At 38.5% G+C, this 27,543-nt stretch overlaps 2 protein-coding genes across 3 annotated transcripts; both read right to left on the minus strand.

The window, feature by feature from the left end:
* Window positions 1-4,802: 4,802 nt before the first annotated feature.
* Window positions 4,803-8,787, minus strand: irf8 (interferon regulatory factor 8). Its single transcript, XM_084357381.1, has 9 exons — window positions 8,679-8,787; window positions 8,326-8,533; window positions 7,705-7,888; window positions 7,423-7,523; window positions 7,154-7,208; window positions 6,681-6,728; window positions 6,193-6,585; window positions 5,928-6,043; window positions 4,803-5,800 (listed from the first exon to the last, which is right to left on the minus strand). The coding sequence occupies exons 2-9, from the start codon at window positions 8,494-8,496 to the stop codon at window positions 5,603-5,605; spliced, it is 1,266 nt and encodes a 421-aa protein (XP_084213507.1). The 5' UTR covers window positions 8,497-8,533; window positions 8,679-8,787; the 3' UTR covers window positions 4,803-5,602.
* Window positions 8,788-11,383: 2,596 nt separating this feature from the next.
* On the minus strand, window positions 11,384-26,399 carry dusp22a (dual specificity phosphatase 22a). Of its 2 annotated transcripts, XM_084354753.1 has the most exons (7): window positions 26,083-26,399; window positions 24,881-24,914; window positions 23,381-23,463; window positions 22,860-22,909; window positions 17,646-17,720; window positions 16,805-16,976; window positions 11,384-13,139 (listed from the first exon to the last, which is right to left on the minus strand). In XM_084354753.1, exons 1-7 carry the CDS (start codon window positions 26,101-26,103, stop codon window positions 12,954-12,956), a joined length of 621 nt encoding a protein of 206 aa, XP_084210879.1. In that variant the 5' UTR covers window positions 26,104-26,399; the 3' UTR covers window positions 11,384-12,953. The 2 variants fall into 2 exon arrangements, with proteins under 2 accessions (XP_084210879.1, XP_084210878.1); XM_084354752.1 differs by lacking the exon at window positions 26,083-26,399 and having other exon boundaries at window positions 24,881-25,185.
* Window positions 26,400-27,543: the final 1,144 nt, after the last annotated feature.

Genomic DNA, 27,543 nt, shown 5'->3' on the forward strand with positions numbered 1-27,543 from the left:
TGTTACCCTTTAAGTACGCTTATTGCAAGAAAATTACTTTTGATACTTTAGATCATTAAATATCAGATTATTTAAGACACAAATGGTACTTAACTTTCACTTTTACCAGAGCAACAATATCTTTACTTTTACTCAAGTATGACTTTTGTGTACTATTTTACAACACTGATTCAAGGCTTTTTTAGATTAACAAAAGGCTTCTAGTAACGACAAATAACAAAATAATGTGTCTCGTGAAGGTGTTTTGGTCACAACTTGTGATTGTTCATGTTAAAATCAAGCTGATAAACGCACTGGAAAACAACAACAGTTTAACTGAAAGGTCAGCGCTGAGCCTGCAGCCAAACCAAGAGACACTGCGTGAAAGGACTGAGGAGTCAGCAATACAGAAAAATCAGGAAACAACAGAAATAGACAAAGTAATTCATTTAATTTGAGAGGAAAAGCGTTCAACTTCAAGCTATTCCTCTTTTCTGCTTGATTTCCTTGAAGCGTTGCTTTTCAAAAAATCGGTGTTGCTTCCTTTAAAGTGCATACTGTACAACACAGTAGAAATGTTATGGAGCAGATGGCCATGGTTACGTAGATGGTGGCAACATCAGTTCTGTTTGTCACTCGTCTCTAATGATTTATTGTGGGAAGCCTCAGACGCCACAAAGAGATGTTGCAATACAAAGAGAACCACATTGCAGACACTGGAAATGTGAGCAGAAAAGAGGCTCCGTTAGCAGAAATGCGCACAAGCGTTCGTCTCCTTCTCTTCCTAAAGCACCACCCGCAGAGTTGGAATTTTTTTTTTTCTTTCTCAAATACAATCTCGTAGTAACTAAAGTAAGAGTCAAAAGTAAAAGTAAAAAAGAATTTCTAAGAAGCTGGTTATCAATAGTGAGAGTACTCATTGTGAAAAATCGTTTGTCCCGGTGGTGAGTTGAGATTTCACCGTGTCTTCTCAGCAACATTCACACGTGTACCCTGTTTTTGACCAGGACACATGAAACAATGAGCTATTCATGTTCTCCATGTAAAACCCCAAACCTGCACAGAAACTAGTGTAAAGATGGCAGTATTTCTATTGTGATGGCATGCAGTAGAGGTTTTAAATAACATAAGCTGTAGCTTTGGAGTATACATACAATATTACTCTATTCTGGCTTCCTTTCATGTCACGAACATTCATGTCTGATAAGATATAGAACAAAAACAATGGCAGAAACATGTGTCATACACATTGTGCATGTTTACAGCAAATAAAAAAAAAACAGGTCAACATTTTGGGAAACACGCTTAGTCAATGTCTTTCTGAGTGTCGAAAAATACGTGGAAAGTTCCCATTTAGCTTAACTGAGCGCAAAGACAGAAATGGGAAACAGCCAGCCTGACTCCGTCCAAAGGTAACAAGATCCACCTTCCAACAACCCCAAAGATCCCTTATCAACACGTTCTATCTTTTTTTTTTGATTAATCCTCACTGTGTGAAAACATTTTAAAATGACAATTCACTTCAAAGATGCTGGATTTTGTTATCTCTTGATAGAGCCGGGCTAGCTGTCTCCCCGTTCCCAGCCTTTATGCTAAGCTAAGAAATTAGTCTTTCATACCCCCATGCTGATGGAAAGGTGGGAGAAGTTTTGTAGTCCACAAAAGATTCCTAGAGCTTCACAGCAAAACAGCATTGCAGCATTATGTTTAACAACTGAAGCGTATGGGGAATGACACTTTAATGGCTCAGTGCAGCTTGTCCAGCGTAATCCAAATGTCAGGAAGCCCCGAGATCCCGAAAAGATATTATTTATACCCTCAACACGTGGTCGAGCACTTCAGACAGCTTTCTTTTAGCTTAGCAGCTACAGTGAAGCTTTCTGCCTTAATAAAATTTGGGGCTTCTGTAGACCAGGATTATGCCAGATGAGCTGTATGAAGCCAGTTTATGTTTTTTTCAAACAAGACCCCATCTAGTTCAGTATTTTAGTAGAATGCTGAAATGCTGTTTTGCTGTAAAGCTCCAGAAATGTTTTATGGACTACGAAATTTCACCCGACTTTCCATTGATATGTGGGCTAGGAAATAATTAATAATTTTTTATTTTTGTATGAACTATCCTTTAACTATTGGCAATAAAATAAATAGCATATTTCCAAACTAAATAAATAAATGTTCAGAATTGAGTAATATTTCTTTATATTTATCACATTTCAAAACAGGATCAAAAAGTGCTTAACAAGAGAGTAAATAACACAAATGTTAAAAGATTAGATGAAAGAATGGAAAAAGGAGAACACAATAAAACTGTACAACAAGAAGAGGCTGAAAAAATTCCAAATGATCAAATAATTTTCACCTAGTAAGTTCCCTGTTGAAATGTGTAGGAAACCTTCATGAATAAATCCAGTCAGACTCTAAACAGCTCTTCTCTTTTATCTGTTTTCTTGCTTATAAAACAGTCCTTACTCAGAGGTTCTGGGATCCTTGTACTGACACTTGTACTCAGACATTGTACAAGGCGGTAATTCACAAGTACATTACTCACATTCCTGCTTAAATGGTATCTATGATGATTGACAATTGGCGAAAAACAGACCAGAGTAACAACCTAGCAACATTTAAACTACAAATGTCACTAAAGACGTAAACCATCCTGACGCTTTCCCAAGCTTTCGAAACAAAGGCAGCCAACTTATAAGCATTTAAATTAAAGCACCATTCCATTCTGTATATACAGTATGTGTATATCATGTACATTATATCAAATCCAGTCTCAGAAATGCTATTTGAGGGGTGGGGGTAGAGGCAGTTTCCTGTGACAGTTTTTGAAGTAAGTTCCTGTTCTGTGGAACTTAGACAGAACTCCCCCATATAGATAACCACACACACACACACACACGCTCACACACACGCTCTCACACACACACACACACACAGCCACAACATTCCACCTGTGCTTTTATTCAGTCAACCATTGATTAAATATTCTAATTTGAGTAAAAGGTTTTATCCAGAGATGTCATATGAGGAGCACATGACTTCTTTCACTATGTGATCTGTGTGAGTCACTAACTTTTTTTTTATTATCAAAAACTGATTGACTGAGTAAGCCAACACTGTATATATACTACTGATTTATCGCGTGGGACAACAAGTAGTATCATGTGTTATTTTGTGTTTACAAACATTTGTTTTGTATAGCACTGCTGCTTTTTTTTTGTTTGTTTGTACAGATTTTTTTTGTTCGGCCTTTAAGTATTCAGGCCATTTTCACTCAGATCCAGGTTTTCTTTTGGGGAACCGAAAATGTTTCTTTGCCTTTTTGTGTCTGTTTGCGTGCGCGCGTGTGTTAGGCTTAAATCCAAACATGCATAACGCACTTCCCTGCCAGTGTTGCCGCTATGTAACCAGTTTGACGTGTGACATGACACTGGATGACCAGCTGTGTGAGACGCAGGAAAAGAAGAAGAAGTAGGGATGTCATTGTCTCTGAATAATCTAATAACTTTAGCTGCAGTTGGTCACCTCTCTCCCGTTCCTTTCTCTCTTACTCACTAGGAAGATGGACAGGGGGGGTTGTTGGAGAGTTTCCCTATCTTGGGTAGCCCAGATCCTTCTTTTAGTTTCATACATTGTTGTAGTTTCATCATTCCTAAGTCGGAGTAATAGTCAGTATGTGTTCACGGTAAATGGCAGGAGGATTTCCCTCAGAGCGGAATGACTCTTTCATGATTTTCCTGATAAATGTAAATAGAAAATGAAGATTTTTTTTTTTTCAAATTGAATCTTTGGTAATTCCTCATTGCCCCAGATAACATGAAGTTTAAGTTCATATTTTAAAGGTGCACTATGCAAGTTTTTTTAGGAACGGTTTCCACTATATAGTCTTTTATTCTTGAACTGTAGGACTTGACCATAACTCAAAATACAAGCCTGTTTTGCGCTAATGTTTACAAACACAAATGTAAACATGTCTTTAAAAATACATCTAATCCACAATCTAATCGAGGCATGTAAAACAGTTGCAGAGTGCACCTTTAATGTCCTGCTGAAATTGTAGATCTGTGTAAAATGTGCTTCAACATCTTCACCCCCACAGACATTTGTATTTTGTGCAGCCAAGCATTGTTCAAACCACAAGAGTTATATTTCAAATTCTAATCAAGATCCTAAATATTCATGAAGATTCTTAATGAATTTGACTAAATTATTAGGAAAATTGGAGGAAAGTGTGCATAGGGCATCTAGAATTTTCTATTTTATGTAAGAGGGCAGACATTAAAACAATACTTATTGTAGTTTTGAATGGTTCTTCCATGAAGCGTGCAATAAAGTCTCTCAAGCGTTGAAACAAGCAGACAGAAAATATGCTGCAAACACTGCGAAGAATTATATAAAAAAATGTTCCCACCCGTCATGGACCAGTGGTCTGTATTTTTAGTAGGGTTTTATGATCAAGTTAGAGAGGTAGCTAATGTATATGTATGTATCTTTGTGATCTTTGTGATCTTTGCTATCTTTGTTATGCAGTTTTAATAATGTACAGATAAATTAAATGACTGAAATTGCTGCCAAAATAGTCAAAGATTCGAAATGCTATGACATGCTTTTGAAATTGTTGACTGTAATTTAAGCCATACTGTATGTAATTTTGTGAATGAGCAAAAATATGGTACCATGATCTTTATAGTCCAATCAGTCCACTTCAGCAGTTAACATGCAATTTCATATTGGTTTTCTTTTCAAATAATTCAACAATCAACATTAAGTAAAACAACACGATGATATAAAGACAAGCACATTTGTAGTTCAGTAAAAAATGTTTTACTAGAAATGCAGTTTACAAAAAATGATTGAATAAAGTTCAATAAAACAGTCTGATAGTAAAACCTATCTGTAATATAATGCCACATTGCATCCAAAGTCCCATACAATCTATAACATCTCCTTTAAACATGTTTTGATTTACTGTAAAAAAATAAAAAATAAAAAACAGAAAAAATATCTGATAAAATATCCATTTGGTCTGTTTATCCCAACGGTCACCACATAATGACGCACCTCAACTGTAAAAACAGGAGTAAAAAAGATGATTCATGTCAAAATAAAATTCATTTTTGAGAACTAAATGGTTTTCATACATCAAACTGTTGTCATACTGCAATTAAGCTTTAAGTATGAGTCCTTAGTATAAGAAAGATTTGTTAAGAAAGACACCAGAATGAATTTTAGCTATAACATTTTCGCTAACGCGCTTTGCAACACTTGAGCTGTGTGTAACATGTGAAAGATGAAATGATACTTTTTCCATTGAGCTGATAACGCTCTCATGTGATAATGAAGCAGAAGTAAGACAGAGTTTGTTTTAGCGCTGCACGTATAAAAATATAAACATTACTGACACACAACACATTAGGGACATCTGAATATTGAGCTACAGCTTAAAAGTCCTCTAAGGGTTTATAAAGGTTTTGCTCCTTCTTATCTTCACATCACTGCTGTGACTTCTTCTAATAAATTCAAACCGTCAAACTAATTGTGAAGCTGTCCCTAATACGTTGTGCGTTCAGTGTGGTATACACACTGAGGAGCTGATGACAGGTGTGTCACTGCTCACAGTTCAGGCAGTGATGGGCATGTTGTCCCTGTAGCAGGCTTGCCTCTGGGGGCCGCTGTAGCTGCACAAGTCCTGGTAGATGCGGGCCATCTGGTCAGAGGCCAGATTATCAGACATCTCCAAGGTTGAGTTGTTGCAGTAGGGCTGAGAGCGCCGCATGTTCACTGCCTCCAGCAGCTGCTGGCAGTGCAACACACTGATCTGTCAAGGGGAGAGAAGACGGAAAGATGCGTCTTTATGTCCACGTAAAGTAGGCAATTGATGTGATGAGTCTTTTGTTCCTAGTTAAAGTGATATGTGTGTTGCTCAATCCATTGCCTGTTCTCACCTGGACAATAATGAGTTTGCCTTTGGCATTGTTGAGATCGTGGAGCTCCTCTCCAAAACACAGAGTCACTGTCGGATCAGGAGCGGTAAACTGACCCTCCTGGTACAGCTGTAGAGCTGGAAAAAACAGAGCAAGTGAACAACTGTTAAGATAAACTTTGCAAGTCATCCATCCTTATTTATGATTCTCTAAGCACTGATGAGAAATGTATGTCTTTTGCATTGATTTGGACTTTTTCAAGCTTTCAATGAACATGGATGCTCACCATGAAGAAACCTTCCTGTGTCAAAAATCTTGACCACAGAATCCCTCTCGAGTTTGCAAGGCACGGGGTTGTATTGTGAGCCAACTTCTCCCAGCCCGATCCAGAAGACACGGCTCTGGCACAGCCTTTTGATGAAGATGCCCTCCTGGTTGGCCCGGACCAGCACGCCTCTCTCCAGGTGGCCCATGAGCTTGCGTGTGACGTGGCGCTGGCGCTCGTACTCGATGAGCTCTGCAGGGGGGAAGTGGACACTCTGCATGCTGTCTGAACTGTACAGGGCACCACGACCCAGGTGCTGTTGCGGGGAGATTCGGCAGCCTTCAGAATGATTAACCACCGTGTTGTGCATCAGCTTCCCTCCGTAGTAGAAACTGATCATCATTTGGGAGAAAGCTGGAGAGGAGAACACTACGTGAGCTTTGTGAATGAAGAAGAACAAGTGCAAATGGTGTTATTATGATGTTTCCATGGACAACATAAAACAATACCTGAGCTGAGAGTGCCTGATGGCAGAGGATCCTGATGCAGTGGGAAAGCTGTGATTTACAGGAGAAAGAGATGAGTTTAGGCTTTAGTTGTGGCTTTGACACAGTGGACATGACCACACTCTCATGTCATTGTTTTGCTGCATCATCAGAAATACCATTTCTCTAACACGATCTTGCAAAGAAATAATCACCTTAGTCAGCAAAGTTCAACAGGATGTTAGTCAATTCTTCCATTGCAGAATTCAACAGACAAGCAAATAACCTCGATTGAGCGACCGCAGTCCCAGGGACATGTCATTAATCTTTCCACTGTGGTTACTTTTAAAGACATTAAAGCTCAACTGTCACATTGACAGGACAGTCTTAACTGAGAGATGTGACAAAAAGCAGAGATATGCCTGGAGAGATCGAGACTGACTGAGCTGTGAACAGCTTCATTTAATCAGAGGAGTACGTGTTTTGAGTTGTCTTACCATTGCTGCCCTGCGACCAGTACTCTGGACTGGCCTGGAAACTGCAGCCTTCCTCCTGCAACAAGACAACACAATAAGCTGTTGTCAACAAAGCAACTTTGTACACTTTGCAGTCATGAAGATCGAGTTGGAGCGTGTGAGAGGGGACGGCACAGTGTGCTAAACTGAAAAAAAGTGTCAAAAAAGAAAGCGCATCTAGAAGCAGATGTGATGGGGGGGCAACAGCGAGATAGGAAATCAGTGGTTTAAAGTGTGACAGAGTGCCTCACCTCTTTGATGAGCTCCTCTAGTTCTGGAGGGCTGCAGTCCATGTCAGTGACATCACCGGAGCTGGTGGTGGCTGCTATGGCCATCACTGAGCTTTTACCATCTGAGAGAAGAAGAACATGTTATGCCTCTGCTCATGACTCAAACACAGCAGTATCCTGCCACACTGTCTTTTCATGATCCAGAATTATTATATGAACGATGCAGAGATTTGTTAACAGTCAATTCTGGCTTTAGGGAAATGTTGTTTTTTTTTATAACAATGCACAATAACACAAACTCACGCTTCTGCTCTTCCTCAGGTACGATGCGGTAGACTTTATAGGGTTCAGAGATGTCCAGCTGTGACCTTTCTGTCACCTCCTCAAAGTCTGGGCTTTTATTCAGGGCACAGCGGAGTCTGGTCTTCCATGTTGCAGGCTCAGCTTTGTCCCCCTCCTTAAACTTGCCTTTAAACACAGCCCAGGCCTGTGGGGGGAAAGACCAATAAGTATGGTGGTATGGCATTGGATTAAAGATGGATGATTCAAGAATAATATATATATATATATATATATATATATATATATATATATATATATATATATATATATATATATAAACATATATATACATATACATATATATATATTTACATTTTTCAAGTGTCAGAAAGAAAGAAAGAAAGAAAAGTAAGAAATAAAGAAGGAAACGTGAATTTAGACTTAGAATTTTAGTAAGAAAATAACAAATTAAGTGTTGTATGCTCAAATGAATTGAAAACAATTAAAGGTCTAAATAATCATTCAAAAGAATCAGACCTGAAGCGGACTCTAGACGGAGCGATCGAGATTAAGTTTTGTTTTTACGCGCAGCGCTGCGTAAAACCAAAACTCCACGCAGGCTAAGTCAGAGCGCTGTCTAACCTTAAAAATAGATGCGTCTATTTCCTGGTTGTAATCCTGTTTCCCAGCGTGTTTCCAAGGAATTCGGAACAAAGTTCGGCTTTCATCCTCCCACTGCAGTCCAGAGTACTGGCCGCTCTGGATCTGCTCTATCAGCCACTGCTTCAGTCTGCGACCTCCTGTGTTTGACATCTTGTCAAAGTTTTTTATATAAGTTCTTCAGTTGAACCTATACGGAAGAAAAAAATCATAACAGCATATAACAGTTATTACTATTTGATCTAACTTTTTATGTTATAATAATGTATTAATATATTAAAGATACTCCTCAACTTTCACCCTTTCTAATAGAAATCAAAAGTAAGCGCACTTACAGTTTGACAAGCAGCTGAGCTCTCGGCCCTGTGTAAAGTATCCTGAGGTGATGGTGGATGGCTCACTGTCAGATTTAGACAAGACGTTCCCGACACATGCCTATCAAGTTTATCTTGCTCCGTGTTATGAATGAATTAGCTGACAGATGCTTTGACTACGCTGCCTCCCTCGGACCAATGAGCGCGGTGAAGCCTCGGTAGGGCCGTCCCAGTCCGGAAGTGTTTTTCTTCTAACTGTGGGCATTTACAAGAAATGGCCTGACACAAGCGAGGGTTGATAAGTCGCTGCTGCCCACGCCAAAAGACTAGCAGACGTGGAGCGCTGAATAAACCCGGAGAGTCACAAGTTACTTTGTGCTGAGGGGGATTTCTGCGCTCAAGACCAAGGTGATATATCCTCTCCCCCCCTACACCCACACGCCCACTCACAAGAGGTGTGAAACCTCAGAAAGACATGCAGGTACAGTAACTTACTATCTGTATGAAGCACGTCGATTCCACTTGAACGAGTCCCGTGGCAGATATATCTTCTTCTCATGTGATAATCATCATCATCATCATCATCATCATCATAAATTGAAATATAGTGTAGTTAAATTATTATTGCTGTAAATGAAACTGCACCTTATCCTCTTGCACCTTATGGTCCACTTACCTTTACTCCTCAATACCTCAGCATTTTATTTTATAACTACTTTTACTACTAGCATTTTATTGTATATAGAACTTTCTTTATTTGTATATTGTATATAGACTTTATTGTTTCTTACTGTACTTGAATGTACCAGCTGCTATGATAACCTAATCTATCTATCTATCTATCTATCTATCTATCTATCTATCTATCTAATATGATGGTGGAAGGATCATTAGGAGAGATATATGTGTTGAATAATACCTGATATTAGGCTCAAAAGTGGGTTCTGAGCCAAGTAATGGTAAACCAGGATATATTCCTATCCACCATCTTCGTGATTATCACATTTTTTGAATATATGTATAATATGCCATGCTGTCAAACTCATGAATCTACTGCTTTGACAGAGCATGAAGTCATAACAGTCCCGTGTTATTCTGTTGAGACTGATGTATAGCTAAAACGATAAGTCGATCAATGGATCACTCGATCTGCAGAAGATTCACCGTCAAATATAATGCTCAAGAAAAAATCTCCTTCCAGCATTTTCCTTTTGTTTGATTTACAGTAAACCAGACTTCATGCTTTCTGTTTGTATTTACACTCAGGCTGAGAGGTGGTGGTTACCCTAAACACCACCTCTCAGCCTGCCTCAACGTGCCCACATGTGACCATTCACACATAGCAGAGCAAGGTGCAAGGTGCAAGGTTAAAATAGGCCCATGCAGGCAGTGGTAACACCATGCAAATAATATACTGTAGATGCATATACAGTACATATAGGGGCTGTTGTGATAACAGACTACCACAACACGATTATCGTAGCCAAATGAATTCACGATCACGATATTATCGCGACATCTGTAGAAATGTGAAAGAAAAAAAAGCGTGGCATCAAATCTGTCCTCACTTTGCTTACTGTGTCTTGTCTCTTTTATGGCAAATAAATGACCCGATATACAAGTGTGGGGAGGTGGCAAGAGAGACTGTAACTATTACCGTAAAGAAAGTGTGCAAAGGGAACAATTACTATCAGCTAACTCAATAGTTAGTGAAAATGCAACCAGATGATCCCATCAACGTAAGATGCACAAGGTTGAACATCTACGCTGGATAACTCGGACGATATTATCATTTGTGTGTTATTAACACAATATCAATATTTATCTTTTTAATATTATTGTGAACTTTGCCATACTGCAACACCCCTAACATAGATAATGTTAATAATGAAGTAACTGCAACCCCACCAGCCTCTCGACAAAAATACATTCAAATGAAACAATGGAGAATGTATTACTGTGCTACTCTATGATCACAACTTCTTCTTTTGTATGTCAAAGTGAAATCCTTGATGGAGCATTCCTGATAATTTTCAGTAATCTGTCACTTCAGCACCGGGTAAAATTAAACATTGTTATACTGATTTATGCCTACGGTAGAATTTCTTTTTTTTTTTTAAGTTGTACCTAGGAAGAGCTGTTCAAATACATTGTTGTCGTAATCACTGCCTAACACACACCAGCACCAACATAACCACTCACTAAGTACTGTTTTAACTTTACTTGTACAGTTTGATCTTCATTTCCTGAGATGATTCTTCCTGTGAAGTCTCATAATATAATGAGACTTCACATACTGTACATAGAGCGTAAAATTAAATGATGGTTGTGATAAAATAATTTCTATCTTTAATCGTTGTCATGTCTCGGGTCGAATGTCAATGACAATTTCTCTTTGTTTTCTTTGTTAACATTTTGATTTACAGTAACATAATAAGACACGTTCAGACAACGGCATCGAAGACACAGACACTTCATGAACACCGTCCTGTTTCTTTCACAGACATACCACTTTCTGCTTATTTAAAAAACCTGCTCACCCTGGGACTTGTGGTGTGAAGCAGTATTACCAGGTAATCTGCTGAGTAAAACCCAGAGATCTGGGGTTTACTCAGTGTGGTTATCAAATTTATTCATGTGACAAGCAGCTGATTTAAAGGTGAGCTGTGTATCGTTTTCTTTACTTAAACACACACACACACACACACACACACGCGCGCGCACCATGGTGTTGATAGTGCAGATTTATTAGCATTTCCATATTTTTTGTCAGTCACTGCATTTTATTACAAAACACAAACAAAAAAACACCATAAATATGCAATTAATACAATTAACTGTACCCACAGTTTTTTTTAACACAAATTACGTAAAAATCAGCACATTACAAAGATAAAATCAGAGCTTCAGTAAAATCAGGAAGACTTTAGCAATTGGACTGCAGAGATCCTTCATGTGTAGTTTTACTCAGCCATACTATATGTAGCTTAAAGGGATTACTTAAAGGAACATTTTGCCCAATTTTGAAACACACTCGATATGTTACTCCTAGCTGTGCGTAGCCACTTTATCTTTGTAGCCAAGTGAAGCGGCCTAGTTTACGAGCAAACCCTTCCCCCTGCTTATCTCACATTAGTTGATGGTGGACAAGAGGGGGTCGGCCTGATAAGAGATAACTCAGCAACAGTTTGGTTGGCAGGAAACCGAAGTTGGAGTTATAAACTCGTAATTCCTGTCTTCACTAAATCTTTGAGTTTTAAGTCAATATTAAACTCTTAAGTTTTGAGATAAACAATTTTTTTTGCCAACCTAGAATCTGTTGTTGAGATCATTTACTTGTCTTCTTCAGAAAAATAACTAGAATTTTTGAATTTAAATTCAATTATCTCAATAAAAGATTAAATGTGTGCAAAAAACTTTTTTCATTTTATTTGAGCTTGATTTAAAAGTCAAATTTAGTGAAGACAGTTACCTTGAATTAATGAGTTTTCTCAACTATTTCATTTACATTGTCAGTACATACAGATGGATGACATTAAAAGAATGAAGCAGCTGGGTGTAAACAAATGCTGTGTTATATTTATTGTTGTTATAACATCTGTAAGTGGCTAGCTTGTTTGCTAACGTCTCGTGCCTATATAATGACTATTGTTTGGTTATTGTGTGTTTTAATGTCAATAGTGTTTGCACATTTGACAGGCAAGTAGTAGTACCTGATTTCTATAAGATGTACGGCAGTGTTAATCAAAGAGTTCGCAATTAAGAGCCAGGACTGGACTACAAACTGGTACTACTACTTGAACTGGTAATCAAACTGGTTGTAAGATTTGTGGATTGGACATCCACACAATTTAAGACAAAATGTTCCTTTAAGACCGCATTAATCAGTCACTTCTTTAAGGCTACAGAGCTGAACATTGCAGGTGCGAAGAGTCCGCGTGGACGTATAGTTTATTCATCATGGCTAAGGTGCTGAGGTGTTTAGAGTAAGGCGTATGTGAGCACCGATACCCAGGTTGTGGCTGTGCTCTGTTAAAGGAGCATGGGCGGTACTGGTAGTGGAGAAGATCTGTAGCCCAATTCTAAATCAACCTCCATCGCTTAAAAACGACTAGAGGGGTGCAAATAAAAGTATAAAACATACGTTTTTTTCGGTCTTGCTTCGTGATAGGTGTACAAAGGCCTTAACAGTGGATACAACCTGGGGTTGATTTGGAATTGACTACAGAATAATAACTACTGCCATTTAAAGACAGCATTGGGCAGGACGTTGGCATGACCTGAGGCCTATCTGTTTCAGCTGCTGCCTTCAGGATCATCAGGGTCGGACGGCAGAGCAGAGACACCTTGATTTATCCAGCGCTGGTCTGCTCCCCTCCTCTGGCTCTCCTGTTGCTCTGTGTACTGGCTCAGCAGGGCGCCCACCTGGTCCTGGTCATTGAATGGACTGGGACGGAAACTGGACCTTAACCAAGCCCGGTACTAGGGACAAGGGACAGATTAAAAACCTTTAGTTAAAATTGCATTACAGTCCATAGAGTGATGTCGATTGTTTTTTCTTTGCAGCTGCTTGTCTCCATTTAGTGTATAAATGATGTAATCTGCCATGAAGTCACATAATTTGGCTTTTGCAGCCTCTGAATTAACCCGATCACACTTGATCTGAGTTGAATTTTCTTCAGTTCATCTGTCTTTCTTTCTAATAGCACCCAAAAATACAACAGTAAGTGCAAAGTTGATTTTACAGTTTGAACTGAACTCATCCATGAACTCAGTTTCTTGGAACAGAGACCTCACAGACAGGAGAAGGGGGTTGGACAGACTGTCCATGATGAAATACTTCTCAGGAACAGCTGGCAACCTCCAGACATTCCTGCTAACACACTCCGTGAGAATCAGGATTTCCCCTTACTCCTCCCACATCTCCATTTTCTAAGTTACTGTATTTCTCCAGTCTTGGAAATTCATGGAAGATAAACATCAACATGGCCTAAATCTAGTGGCCTGGACCTGCTATCCCTTGTGACAAGAGGATATGATGGGATATGTCCAAGTTACCCAAATGGACAGTTGAAAAGTCTGTTAATGACTCCTTAAAGAGACAGGAGCTAAAACAGAGCGTTTCAGACAGAGGAGGAATACAGTGCTGCAGCACTGGACAGTATGAGGAGACTGATGTGTTTTTTGAGCATTAAAACATATAAACATATTCTTGTAGTAACTCAAAATAAAACTATGAACCGGAAAATGAGCATAACATGTCTCCTTTAAGGGTTAAAGGTTCCACAAATGTAATGGTCAGTAATGGCTTTTTGGAGGCAGATACTAGAGCATTTGTAAAGTAGGGCTGCCCTAACAATTATTTTCATTATTTAATAATCTTCTAATAATTTTCACGGTCAATCAATTAATTGTTTTGTCTACATAATGTCAAAAAATGTGTGAAAAATGCTAACACTTATATCAAATGGCTTCTTTTGTCCAACCAACAGTCAAAACCCCAAAAGACTCTTCCTTGACTATCATTAATGACAAAAAAACCCTGAAAAACCTTTACATTGAAGAAACTGGAACCGGCAAATGTTTGACGTTTTTTTGCTTGAAAAATTAGTTAAGCGATTCATTTATATCAAAATACTCGGCATCTAATTTTCTTTTGGTCGACTAATCTATTAATCACACAGTCGTAAAAGTAGTATTTATTGTCACTATGCAGGCTGGTGTGTATTTCACACTGCAGCCCCTTCCTTTCCAGGAAAGATTTACAGATGTCCAGGAATTTTAAGTAATTTTGTGCAATTCCCTTATTCTTTACGAAATACAATGAAGTGAAAGTCACTCTGCATGTAATACATTCATCTTCCTAAAATTAGTATTCTAAACCTCAGCCCGACTCAAACAGTAGAGCACTGACTCATAACATCGACACAACTGTAAAAACGAACAGAGATCAAAAGCTCAGTATAAAGATAACACATCAATAAAGAGCCTGATATGAGCTGTTGTGCAAGATTCTGATAAGTGTACCTGTGTCATCTTGAAAAAGAAAATGAAACTTGTATCAAAGTCATAAGGTGTTGGCTTCTACACGCCACAGCAGTCGGTCTCTACAATATGAGGGAAATCTGCAATGTGCGATAACATTGTTCAGTCTTGCAAAGACGACATGACTTGTGATAAATAAACAAATACTGAAGTGCCTGTATTAGCTCTTCTCTCCTTCCTTAACCTCGCAACGCCAAATTCACGCTTGACGGCTAGCTGGGGCTTCATCTAATTGACTAAGTGGTTTGAATGCATGACCCTTATATCCAGGGCTCTGTCTGATAGGGCAAATCTTCACATGCAGAGTGTAAATGCATGGTGCATGTAAATAAAATGATTTATCTTATTCACTGGGTTTCGTGTAGTCTTGCTGTGTTGTTATCTTGCATGTTCATGTCCAGATGACAATAAAATAAAATCTTTTCACACACTGAAAACAACCAAACATTTATTTAAGATCAATACAATATATTTAATGTACGCAGCAATGATAAAATGGTCCTTATCAGTCTTTTAACTCTCTAGAAATGGGATTATTAGGCCTTCCTGACCCCTAATTTCGGAGCCTGTTTTCATGCCCTACTTTGTTTGGACTATTACAGTGTGTCTATGGACGACAAAATGGAAGGTTTTTCTTGCACTAAATTTGCAAAAGACAGTCATAGGATATTTATTTCACATTGCCTTGTTACTGTGAAGTTGTGCCACTAAACAATGGTGTTACAGCTGCCGTAGTGACCAAACTACACTTTTATCTAAAGGATTCCTCACTTTCTATAAGAGGCCGGTGTGGGAAAAGTAGAAAACACAGCAATCCCATTTCCCCTAAAATCCTCGAAATCCGTGCAAGAGCAACAAACAATGAGCACATTTTTTTTTCATGTTGCAAAATGCTGACAGTAATGCCCAACACGTGATGAGCAGTACCCGAGCTAATGCAATCCCAGCAAACCCCCTGCAGTTCCCCTTCTCTACTCAGCGGCTGGGTCAGTGTCATTGGAGTGGAATCTCATGCTGGGCGCCTTCAAGTAAATGAAATGCTGCAAAAAGTTAAAGCCTGGGAACAGCTACCTTCAGTGTTTTCAGATAAAACCACATCCTGCCAACAGAAAACTAAAATGCAAATAGAAATTTCCTCAATCGCAAAAATGTGAAAATATGAATAACATGCTCTAAAGGCCTGGCCACTATTTTTACTGTTACTTTTAGTAGGCGCAGCTGTCATATATTCTCCTTGTTCATTGCTCAACATGATCTCTATATGAAGAAAAAAGAAATTTAAACTTATATTTCTTACTTACTTATATTGTTAAAGTGTAGTTTTCTTCAAAGTGAAAGTAGACAAAATAAAAATTTGAGTACCATGGATATGTGCCATAAAATATTCCCCACCAATCAAATGACAGAAATCCACTGTACAGATCCTCACAACGCTAATATGTTTACTGTGTTCTTATATACTAGTGCGAGAAGTCACACTTTGCATTTAGACATGACTCAAACTAATTAATCAACTGTCAGAAAAGTTGGTGATTAATTTAAAAGCTGTCAAATAGTCATCTAATCGATTAATCCTTGCAACTAATCCTTTGTTTACTTCAAGCACTGGGCTTCTGTTAACCAGCATTTGGATGGTTTACAGTGAAACAAGTCATGGTTGTTTATTAGCCTCTGCAGGTATGACAAATATATAAATAATTATGAAAACTTTACACAGAAATAATCCTGCATGGAAAAGACCACCACAACTTTCAGATGTATCATGTTCCATGACAACCAGAGCGCCGCATTAACGGCTGACTGCTTAACCACCGCCTGCATGCAGTGTGATTTTTATATGCATCATATCCTGTGAGTTCCTGAGCAAGTCTGAGTGGGCTTGAATTACCATCAACAGCACACAACCTTTATTTATATCATAGAGATGCTGCTAGTGAGGGAAAAACTAATAACAGATTACATTATAACATTTTCAAAGACTGCAACTTAAAATCTGTTTTGACTACAGGCAGCATCCCTGCAAATTCTAAAGAGTGACCGGATGCTGTCTGTTGGTCAAATGTGCTTGCATTTATTATGACTGTGTTCCTTCGTGTGTTTACCTCTGAGACTTGTGTTGTCTGGTACTCCTGCAGCTGCTGCTGGAAGCCATAGTTTGGGCCGACGAAGGAGCGTACAGCCTTCACTGCAGTCAGACACTCCTCCCAGTTGTAGTGGGTGACAGTCATCAGGTAGGCCACCACCATGGTAGTGCTGCGAGACACACCTGCAAGGCTGCAGCAAAGGAAAGCAACTGGATGTTTAACACCTTATTTCTTACTGGTAATAGGTAAATAACAAACAATTCAAATTATACCCTCAGGTGCTATTTAGGACAAATATAATGTTCAAAATCGATTGCTGATTTGTCCACCTCAGGCTTTTTTGGGGTTCTGCCCCTTAAAAGGGACTTATAATGCTCATTTTCAAGATCATAATTTAATTTCGGGTTACTCCTAGAATAGGTTTACATGTTTTAATGCTCAAAAAAAAATCGGTTTTCTACTACTGTCCAGTCTGCTCTGATTGGTCAGCTTTAACATGCCTGACCCAGCACCGCTAACAACAGAGGAGCTGTGCTAAATCAATTCTTAGGATCCAAACTAGCTGCTGGGCAGAAATTGTGTAAATAGGTGACATGGTGTCACATTGTGATGACATTAAGTCACAGAATTAAAAGCGGGACTACTGATGAGGCGTTTTATGGAGCAGTGTTTTCTGTGGGAGAGAGGAGCCTCTGTTGGTGCAGAACCTATATAAAACACTGAAGGAAAGGGAAAAAAATGGGAAAACATACTAGGTTTCCTTTAAGTTGTGCTTTGATGAATAACTACATCCACATTCAACAAGATAAGACTCTCAAGATGCCCAGAAGGAGCTGGTTCAAACTTCATAAAAACCTACCAGTGAACGAGACAAGAGCCACCATTCAGGCGACATTCATGGATGAAGCTGATGCACTCTTTAAAATGTTGTAATCTGTAAAGACAAAAAACAAACACCAACTAGTATTACATTACTGACTACTTTGAAAGTCTGACACAACTGATATAGAGCACATATTTTTCTCTTGTGCGCAGTTTAAAACAGAAACAAGTGTTTGAATCAGGAATCACATTCGTAGTTTTGCTCATCAAACCCAAAAACTCGCTTGCTTTCAGAGGTAGAGGTAAAACCTAAAAATAGGTTAGGCATTATAGGATATGAGAAAGTACACCTTGAACTGAAACTCCTGTGTTGAGGCCCTAACTTTGGGTTTCAAATATGTCGGCGAAACTCTGTTAACATGATACAATTCTGATTTTGACTGTAGAAACTGCAGTTTGCTCTCAATTACAGCGAGAAGTCCATCTAGGAGGTAGTTTTGATAGGTTTTTGTCAGTCCCAAGTAACAGACATGTCAAATAGCAGTGATTTTCTTGCAACTGCTTAAACTCTGTGTCATGTGACAAAAAGGTCCGGTCTGCTAACACAGAGAGTCTGTGGTAGACCAGAGCACAGACAGCAGGGACAGACAAAGGAAGTAACTGGGCTCCTTTTTGTCTATCTGCAAAATTACATCAGTTTCAAGCATTCATGTATTCTGTGTTTAAAAATGATCGAGTGAATCATTTTAACTGAAATAACCAGATCTTGTACGAGAAACAATACCACAGTGTAGAAATGCTCAGTTACAAGTAAAAAGCATGCATTTAAATAAGTAAAAATACAAAAGTAATAGTATCAAAATATGATTAAAGAACTAAAAGAATCTAACAGCATCATGCAGAATGGCATTTTTCAGAAGAATGTACATTCCATTATTGGATTGTAATTTTTGAAGCATTATTGTGTTTGCCACTTTAATGCTGCAGCTGGTAAAGATGGTTTAACTGTTTTATATAGTTTATCTGTTGGGCAGCTGGCAAATGCCACCTATGGAATCAATAAAGTTTCATCTCTATAATATTACATTATAATTTATTTATTGATTACATTTTGTATTCTTAAACTAAATCTGCAAAGTAACCAGTAAGTGACGTCATAAAACAAATGTTATGGCACAAAGTAAGCACAGTATTTACCTCTAAATGCAGTTGCGTTTAAGTACAAAGTAGCAGAAAGTGGCAAAACTCAAGTAAAGTAAAAGTACCTCAAAATTGCACATTACTTGAATACTGCAAATAACCTCCTGAATGGTGGACCAATCATGTTTGTGCCCTCCAAACTAAAAATGAGTTTGACATTAAGAACACAATTAATATTCTATTGTTCCCAAACTTCAAAACACAAAACAAACAAACGAGAGAAACTGCTGCTTATTATAATCAGTCACTGAAATCCTCAGAACGTGAGTCTTCTCTTAAACAGTAATGAACACCAAGCAGCACAATGCAGAGCAACTGCTCCCCAAATATCCTACTTGGTCACTGTCAGGAAACACTGATGGTGTTTTGCATAATCAAGAAGTGCGTGGCTGATAGCAGCGTCTCCAGAGGAGCAGATGCTGGTTACTCAATAGCAGACAGTATAACAGACGGGGGCTAAAATAGATTGACTACCACTTTTCTTTTTTCCTCCTTCCTGAGATCCAAACTCCTCTTTACAGAAAAAAAAAAAAACTCCTCTCCTCAGCACTTCCTGGAACAGAGGTTTCCGGCCATCTTGTTTAATATGCAGAAAATTACCTTGTGACATTTGAGGTTTGAACTAGCTGAATCCAGAGATTAATAATGAAACAAAAAATAAAAAGTGGAGCTACTTTACTTTTGAACTGCAAAAGAAAGATAATTCTATGTATAGTGAAATTGTATTTAATTACATTGGTAATGCATAAGAAACCATTTTTTAAACAAAAAATATATCCCACCACAGTTAGAACCAAAGTGAACAAGCCGACTCCTCGCACAAGAGTCTCATTTTGTAAATGTTTGATGCAAATGAGTTGACACCTTCATGGTCAGTGCACACTGTGCATTAAAACCATAGCATAGTTATGAGATTGTTCACAAAAAAGGGGAATACCAAACATGTACATTTGCATTTAAGCAGTTAATATAAATTAGGGCTGAACAATTTCTCATGATGTTATCAAAATTGCAGTATGGCTATCACGCTTGGGGAGAAACGGAAGACATGTAATGGGATTACATGATTAGGATACAAAAAAAGGGTAACTGTATGCCATCAAAGTTACAGAAAAAATGATGTAATTAGATTACAGATACAGAAAAACTAACCAAGATTAAATTAAAGTCATCTGTTTGGTTTTGAGGTGATACAAAAGTAGCGGAAAGTAATCAAGTTACATTACTTTGTGATACTGTGCTGTGATACTTGGATTAGGTTACTGACTGCATTTTTTAACAGGTAATTAGCAGTGTCGGGGGAAACGTTACAGTAATATATTACTTTTAGCGGTAATATAGTAATATAACGCGTTACTAACAATATTTCAGTAATATATTACTACAGTTATGTCACGTAATGCATTACAATCCGCGTAACTGACCGAATTGAAGCGTTTATTGTTGTTTTTTTAAGAATCCATCAACACCAACACGACCATATTAATATAGGCTCTGAGTGTGTTTAATATAGCCGAGCCTATAAGTGCTTTGTGAAGTCTCCAAATCCTCTGAGCGCACTTTAATTTACATTCTTGAATCACACATGTCCATGCATTGCTTGTTCTGTGGACTAAAATAAAAATGCATACAAAGAGAGATTTTTGTCTTGTCATGTCATTATAGGCTACATTATAGAAGGTTTAGGTCTATTGTGTTTCATATGACTGAGCCTACAATTAAAAATAATTAGTCCTATCTCATAATATATCAGACTTTGATCCTTTGTCTGCCTGCTCATCACTGTGTCCAAGGCCATTTGTTTATTTAAAAAGATCTCTGCTATCTAATTGTTCTATATAGCTTATTTGGGCTTGTTTTTAAAATAACAATGCAGACAATAATATTGTAATGTAATATATTACTTTTAAATGAAGATAACGAGTAATATGTAACATATTAAATTTTTAAAGTAACTTGCCCAACACTGGTAATTAATATTTATATTTATTTGTCACATCATCTTGATTTTTGTGATGATTGTGATGCAAAAAATCGTCTAATTTTTAATCATAGTGTCATTGTAATACCTGTCAAAAAGATTGCAATATGTTTCTTATATACGTGTTTATTTTTTTAAACATATTGTGCAGCCCTCATATAAATCAACGTTTAAGGCAGTTCCAATGAAACATCAGTGACACTGGTGATTAGATGTTGGCCTTGATGTCCCGGTGAGTCGTCACTGACATTTAACCTGCTGATTGAGTCTGGCAATCACAGACATTGAGTTTTATCTAATAAGGTTTTGTGAGAGTTTTTCCTTGTTCTCTAAAGAGTCTTAGGTTGGCTATCATTTCATCTCATTTATCCTCTTACCTCTAACTGTGATTTAGGGCTGTACAAATGAACCTGGCATCCATTCCAACAACTTAAAGGAAGTTTAAGGTTTTTCCACACACAGCTTCAAACCGCTACAGTTGCTCCACAAATAAAAAAGCCAGAGCCTACGTGAGAAAGATGGCCTTGCTGTAGACCATACGCAGGGGAGGGGCCATCAGACCTGACCATAGGGGCGCCCTGAGCATGCTGAGGAGTCAGTTGGCCTCACCACTCCCGTCAGTCAGACCAGTGATTGTGACAGAGGGGGTTTATTAAAGGCCTGGGTGGTCGAGGCCAACAGCCAGATGTCACACTGAGGTTTCCTTCCTCTGCTGCCTGAGGGAGGGACACTTGATTGCGACAGTGGAGGTCAGACACCTCCAACCTAACTCAATCAGCAACATCCAACAAAAACTAGACTGCAATACTCACCAGTATTCATTCTTTCTTTCTTTCTTTCTTTCTTTCTTTCTTTCTTTCCACAATGTCACACTTACATACTAAACATAGTGGACAGGCCTTTGAATCAGGACATTTTGTTAGGTGTTTTGTACTACTACAGGACCTTAAACTCTGTTGACACAAAGAGCCAGTGTTTAGCCTGCGTTCAATCAGGCATTGTGTCAAATCTCTGTCTAGTATGTTGTCAGCGGATCAATTACTCATCACGCGTCAGAATTTTCCCTTGCCTCTCTACACATTTAAGTATGACCATTTCCCTCATTGTACAGTCCCTTCACATGGACGGCAAAATGCACTGGAGATTTATGCAACCACTTTCTTCTGTGCAGGAGTCCCGACCAACCAGCAGAAGGCACTAGCGCGGCAAGAACCACATTATCCCTCACCCGCTTCAAATACTGATGTCACAGTGGGTCGTCTACAGGGGTCACAAGACATGAGAATGCTCTTTTGCACTGCTGCTCAATCGGCACGCCATGTTTGATGGCTTTACGTTGTGCCCTCTGCCCGTATCGTGCGGTTCATCCAGAGTCACAGCAGCTAGTGTTGCATGAGGTCAAATACTCTACATAGAAACAAACACATCATGCCATGACTAATGTGTTGTGTTAGCGACTGCTGAAAGGGCGGAGGGACAGCTCATGTCTCTTTCAACACAGAGTCTGCCTCCTGATGAACAATCACGCTTCTTCTCTGTCTGTCTCGCTCTCAAACACAGAAATGAAAAAGTCTTGTCAGTGCTCAATCTTTGGGAGCATTACAGAATTACTTTAATACTGCATGGTCTACTTTACGTGGCATATCTACAAGTCATGAGATGACATAATTGATAAATTATTTAAATAAGCTACGGGTCACTTTGCCCTCTACTGCACTCACAATACAAATTATTGTTTGTAGTCAGTGTCTAAAAACTACCAGAAGGAATTGTGCATTAAAAAAACAGTAAACCTTTTTTCTAAACCATCCAAAATCTTCAGATATTCTTTGTAACGGTTTGCATCAGGCCGTCACACCCTGGGAACGCAATCTGGAGGGTAACGGTGTTGAAATAATACTGGATGAATCATCAGTGATTAAGACTGCTTGAGAAATTCACATTGTCAAGGACACTGTCTCTACAACCTATGACAAAAGCACCATAAATACATTGGATTGTCCGTGTTTGAGTGTGTGTGTGTGTGTGTGTGTGTGTGTGTGTGTGTGTGTGTGTGCGTTTTTTACTCACAGGTTCTGGCTGGAAGCATCAGCTGCATGAATACAAAGGTACGTCATGTCCTGTAAAAACGAACATGAAGAAACTGTATAACAACTAAAATATAACTCAAGAATATAAGCCACGCATGTCACATCGGTATGTTACCTGTACATTTTCGACTATATGTATATTAAAGGCTGAAATTTTGACTAAAGAACTCAGAGAACACCTGTCCCTAAATCAAATGTCTCACCCACGAGTTATTGCCTGATAATTACAGCAAATTTGACACACACACACACACACACACACACACACACACACACACACACACACACACACACACACACACACACACACCACTTCGCTTGTACTGTCCATCTCAGGCACAACGCTCTCTTTCTCCAACCATAACTCATCACCACCCCCAGCTGGCTGACAGGACACATCACATTATTATATATATGCACAATCATACTGTAAATTTCCATGCAAAATCTCCACGGGAAGTACAAACAGTGCCACCCAGCAAACATGGATTTTCCACTAACCTCAAACACGGGCTTAGCATTGTTGTACACGGACAGGATGTGGGTGATGCCATTCTTAGACAGGCTTTCTTTGTTTTCGGCATCTGGTATAAAAAGAGAGAGGAATATATGTCACCGGAGTCTTGTCAGTAAATTTCACACCAACAGGTCTGACATGTTATAACGTAAGCAGCTGTTCCTGCTGCAGACATCACTTGGTACAGTTAGGCCTGTGGTCACTTGCTCCTGTCACTTGAACTAATTTTAGCCATTTATGCTTCTGCCATCATGCGGCGCCTCAGCAGCAGCAGCAGCTAAAGTTAGAACGCTGCGAGTGCCACATTAACTTGGAAGAGGTTGTTCAAGGCCAAGGACTGACACACTTCTTACTGTTGACTCTTATTTTATGTGAGGCAACACTTTCTACAACCTTGATTTTAGAAGAGTTTGGGACACTATGTAGAACATTAATAAAACAATGTGATGATTTCCTAATCGTTTTTGACATATAATCAATTAAAAATAACACAATGACAATATATTTAATGCTTTACCTCATAAACTTCATTGTTTTTTGGAAATATATTCATTAAGAGTTTGATCCCAGCAACATGTTTCAAACAAGTTGCAAAAGGGGCAACAAAAGAATGGAAGACTGTTTCCAAATGCTCAAAAAACACCTGTTTTTGTAAAGGATGGGACGACACTTTGTAAAACCTTTTGTTTGCGAATGATTACAATCTGATTTTATACATGTTTTACACAGTTTTCCAACATTTTTGGAATCAGGGGTTGTAGCTTCTTAATTGTCTTTTGTCAACAAGGCTTTTACAGCTTTTATTGTGAAATCTATGTTTGACAGAAGGGCAAATTTCAGCTACAAAATTTGATGTGTGACAATGAAAATCATAGGTGTCATTTACACTGGGGACTCTTTTTGAAGGGCACTTTTTAAAAGCATAATTGGCTAAAAATGTATGCTAAATGCTAAAAAAAAAAATAGCTCGCACCAAGAAATGTTATTTTAATTAAATTAATTTTGATGCACCATTATTACAGTTTTTTCCCTGTCATAATCTGACCTTATATGATCCCCTCATTACATCACCCAAAAATCACATATTGTATGTTGAAGACTGTTTAAAATAAGACTATTTTAAAATAATAATAAACAGCCCTTATTTCTCCACCACTTTCCAACAACAAGTGACACTAAAACCTTATGTTATACTGTATAAAGCACAGCACTTGAACTGAAATCCATAAAATACAAGGTTTTCTATCTGTATTGTAAAATATTGCTGCATTGAAATTCCACTGATTTAACGCAACACTAATGATGAAGTGTATGATATTGATATGATATTCTACTCTATCAATCCCCACTGACCCTCATTCCTACATGCATTTATACCCAATAATGGTGGCCTTCTGTCTTTGGTACTGAAAACCTGGCCTGACACATCTATGCTATATCGAATTCACAAACATCAAATCAAAGTCACATCATATTTGTCTTACCTCTTATGTTGCCAAGATAGAGCCCATCCACAACCTGTGAAGCAGCATTCACAGACATGTTGCACTCAGGTTAGAGATTCATTACAGTCCTGCTTCAAAAAGTTCACATGAAAAGGAGGAAATGTCCCGGGCTGAGCCAGATTGGATTTAAAGCTTAGGGCTTAAGAACCAAGGACCAGCAAAGGAAACATTCCCTACAGCCATACATGGCCTGGAGCAACGATGCGTGATTATCAGGACCAAGTGATGGATGACAAGCAGCCATAGAGCATTACTGTACAACTCTGGTCTTTTAAAGGCTAAATTTAAATCTACTAGTCTCACTTCAGTGACTCTGGCTGTCAAGGAAGCATTTTTTAAACATTTGAATGTGGTTTGCTATTTGTTTGTTTGCTTGATGCGTCTGTTCGCGCTGGGCAACCCTGTAAATGACCCTTAATTTAGGACTGATCTTCCAGTCCTAAATCAAGGTGTGAACGAATGAATGAACATGTGTTGTTAAAGTGTATTTTCACTTTACGTTGTGTAACTACTACACTGGGCATCGATGCAATTTTACATGTGAGCCTTGAACTTTTCACCACCACTTAAAAAAGAAATAGGAATGTGACAGTGTAACAACTTGGCATACAGATCCAAGCGCTGGGCAAATGAAGTATAAAAGATATTGTAATAATCTACTGACTGATCCTCAAAGCAAAGTTACATTAGGTCATCAGAAGGTCAGAGGTCAGTCAACAGCCCCTGGCATGGATTCAGTGCCTTGCTTTTTGGGCACTTTAGCAGGGTGCAAGCATGGTGTTTAGGGAGAATAAAACCAGTCCTTCCAGTTCAGGGCTCAGTCTCCCAACCCATCTTGCCAATCTGAGGTGTGGAAGATAATAATTTGCACCTACAATAAAAAACTCTAGAGACAAACACGTCATAGCTGTCCATCTAACACGAGTCGTGGCTGCATTTTGAACCCAAAGGGCAGCCTCGGTAGCTGTTTACACACTGAAACATTCAAAGGGTGAACTATCTGTCTTACTCTGCCCTCATATCCATTCTCTGGTTTATTTACATTGCTAATCATCTATCAGTGTGGGACAGAGCAAAAACATGTGACGTTACTAAGGAGACGCACGCACCTACCTGAGTTTTAACACAAAACAGCCACTGGTAACAGCACAACACCTGAACACAATAATAAAAAACGCTACCTTATTCATTCCATTGCCCATGATGACTTTGAACCGGTCTGCGACGAGCTACAACACTTTAATATGTGAAACCGCTGCGAAATATTACCATGGACGCGAAGCTAAAAACAGCCTTTTCCTGTGTCGCTATGTTTGTCTTCTCATCAGCAGCATTATAAAGAGACACTAGCATGCCTAAAAACACTAGTGGTGTCTATCCAGCTTTATCCTCGTCCCCGCTACAACAACAGTTCCGTCATGCTGTATCGTCTTCCGGATTGTTTTGACGTGAAACAACTGCAGCTGCGGGTTCATCCGGTAAGTGACATCACAGCATGTCGCCGCCGGCTCAGCTGTACTTTCGCAGCTTCACCTTCAGAGGGACCACGCTGACGTCATCCAGACAGAATAAGGTGGCTATTTTGCAATAGTACCCTTTTGAAACATTATTGCACAAGATGAACTCTTTCATCCACAAAATGGGCAAGAACGTGAATCCCCCACATACATCTACCTGTTGTGTATCAGTGCATGTGATACTTATTATCATGACAATTTCAAGGAAATTCAACCATTTATCAGAACCACAAATTATACTTCTGCAAGGTCAATACCAGGAAATTGTTTATAGGATGTTAATGTGTATGTTGTAAATGTTTGTTTAATCAATAGATGCACTTATCCTCGTGCAGTAAAGGCCATTTAAATCAACAGAGCAAGTCACACACTTTATATATATTATATAATTATTTGTATCAGATATTCTGTCAGTGCAATTTGTGACATCTACTGCATGTCTGTCCGTCCTGGGAGAGGGATCCCTCCTCTGTGGCTCATCCTGACATCAATATGGCATGTTTCTCCTCACTGGAATCGAGGGTCTAAGGACAGAGGATGTCGTTCATTGCCTGTAAAGAGGCAATGTAATTGTGAATTTTGGACTATATGAATAAAATATGTTTTGAATGTTTTAAGGAAATTGGTTATGGTGTATGCAAAATAATGGTAGCAAAAAATAAAACTGCTCTTTTCCAACTAAAATAATCCTGTGGACTTTTTGAGGAATGAATAAGGCCTACCTGTAAAGAGAAACACATTCCTCGTTTGTTAACCCGCCGTAAGTATATATGTTCAATAGTTCTTTTCCCAGCCCTGTGTAGTGTTCTGTCAATTTATGATTTAGTGACTGTGCAACTCTTGAGCTGAACTTAAGACACTTAACAAGTTATATATAACATATATACACACACATAAATGTATATATATATGGAATACCAACAGAAAAGTAAGATCTTGTCAATTGTTTGCTAATGCTGTAAGTGTTTGTAGTGAAATCGACATTAGGCCAGTAGAAAATATTTGGGGCAAAATGTCCTTTAAACAAGTGTATAGAACAGATCACATTAATAAAACCATATTTTACAATAAGATACAAAACCAATTAAAGAACAAAATTATATTTAAACCATCTCATTAATTTGA

This window comes from Pagrus pagrus (genome assembly GCF_965226575.1).
Source record: "Pagrus pagrus genome assembly, chromosome: 1".
In the NCBI taxonomy this organism is placed as follows: Eukaryota; Metazoa; Chordata; class Actinopteri; order Spariformes; family Sparidae; genus Pagrus; species Pagrus pagrus.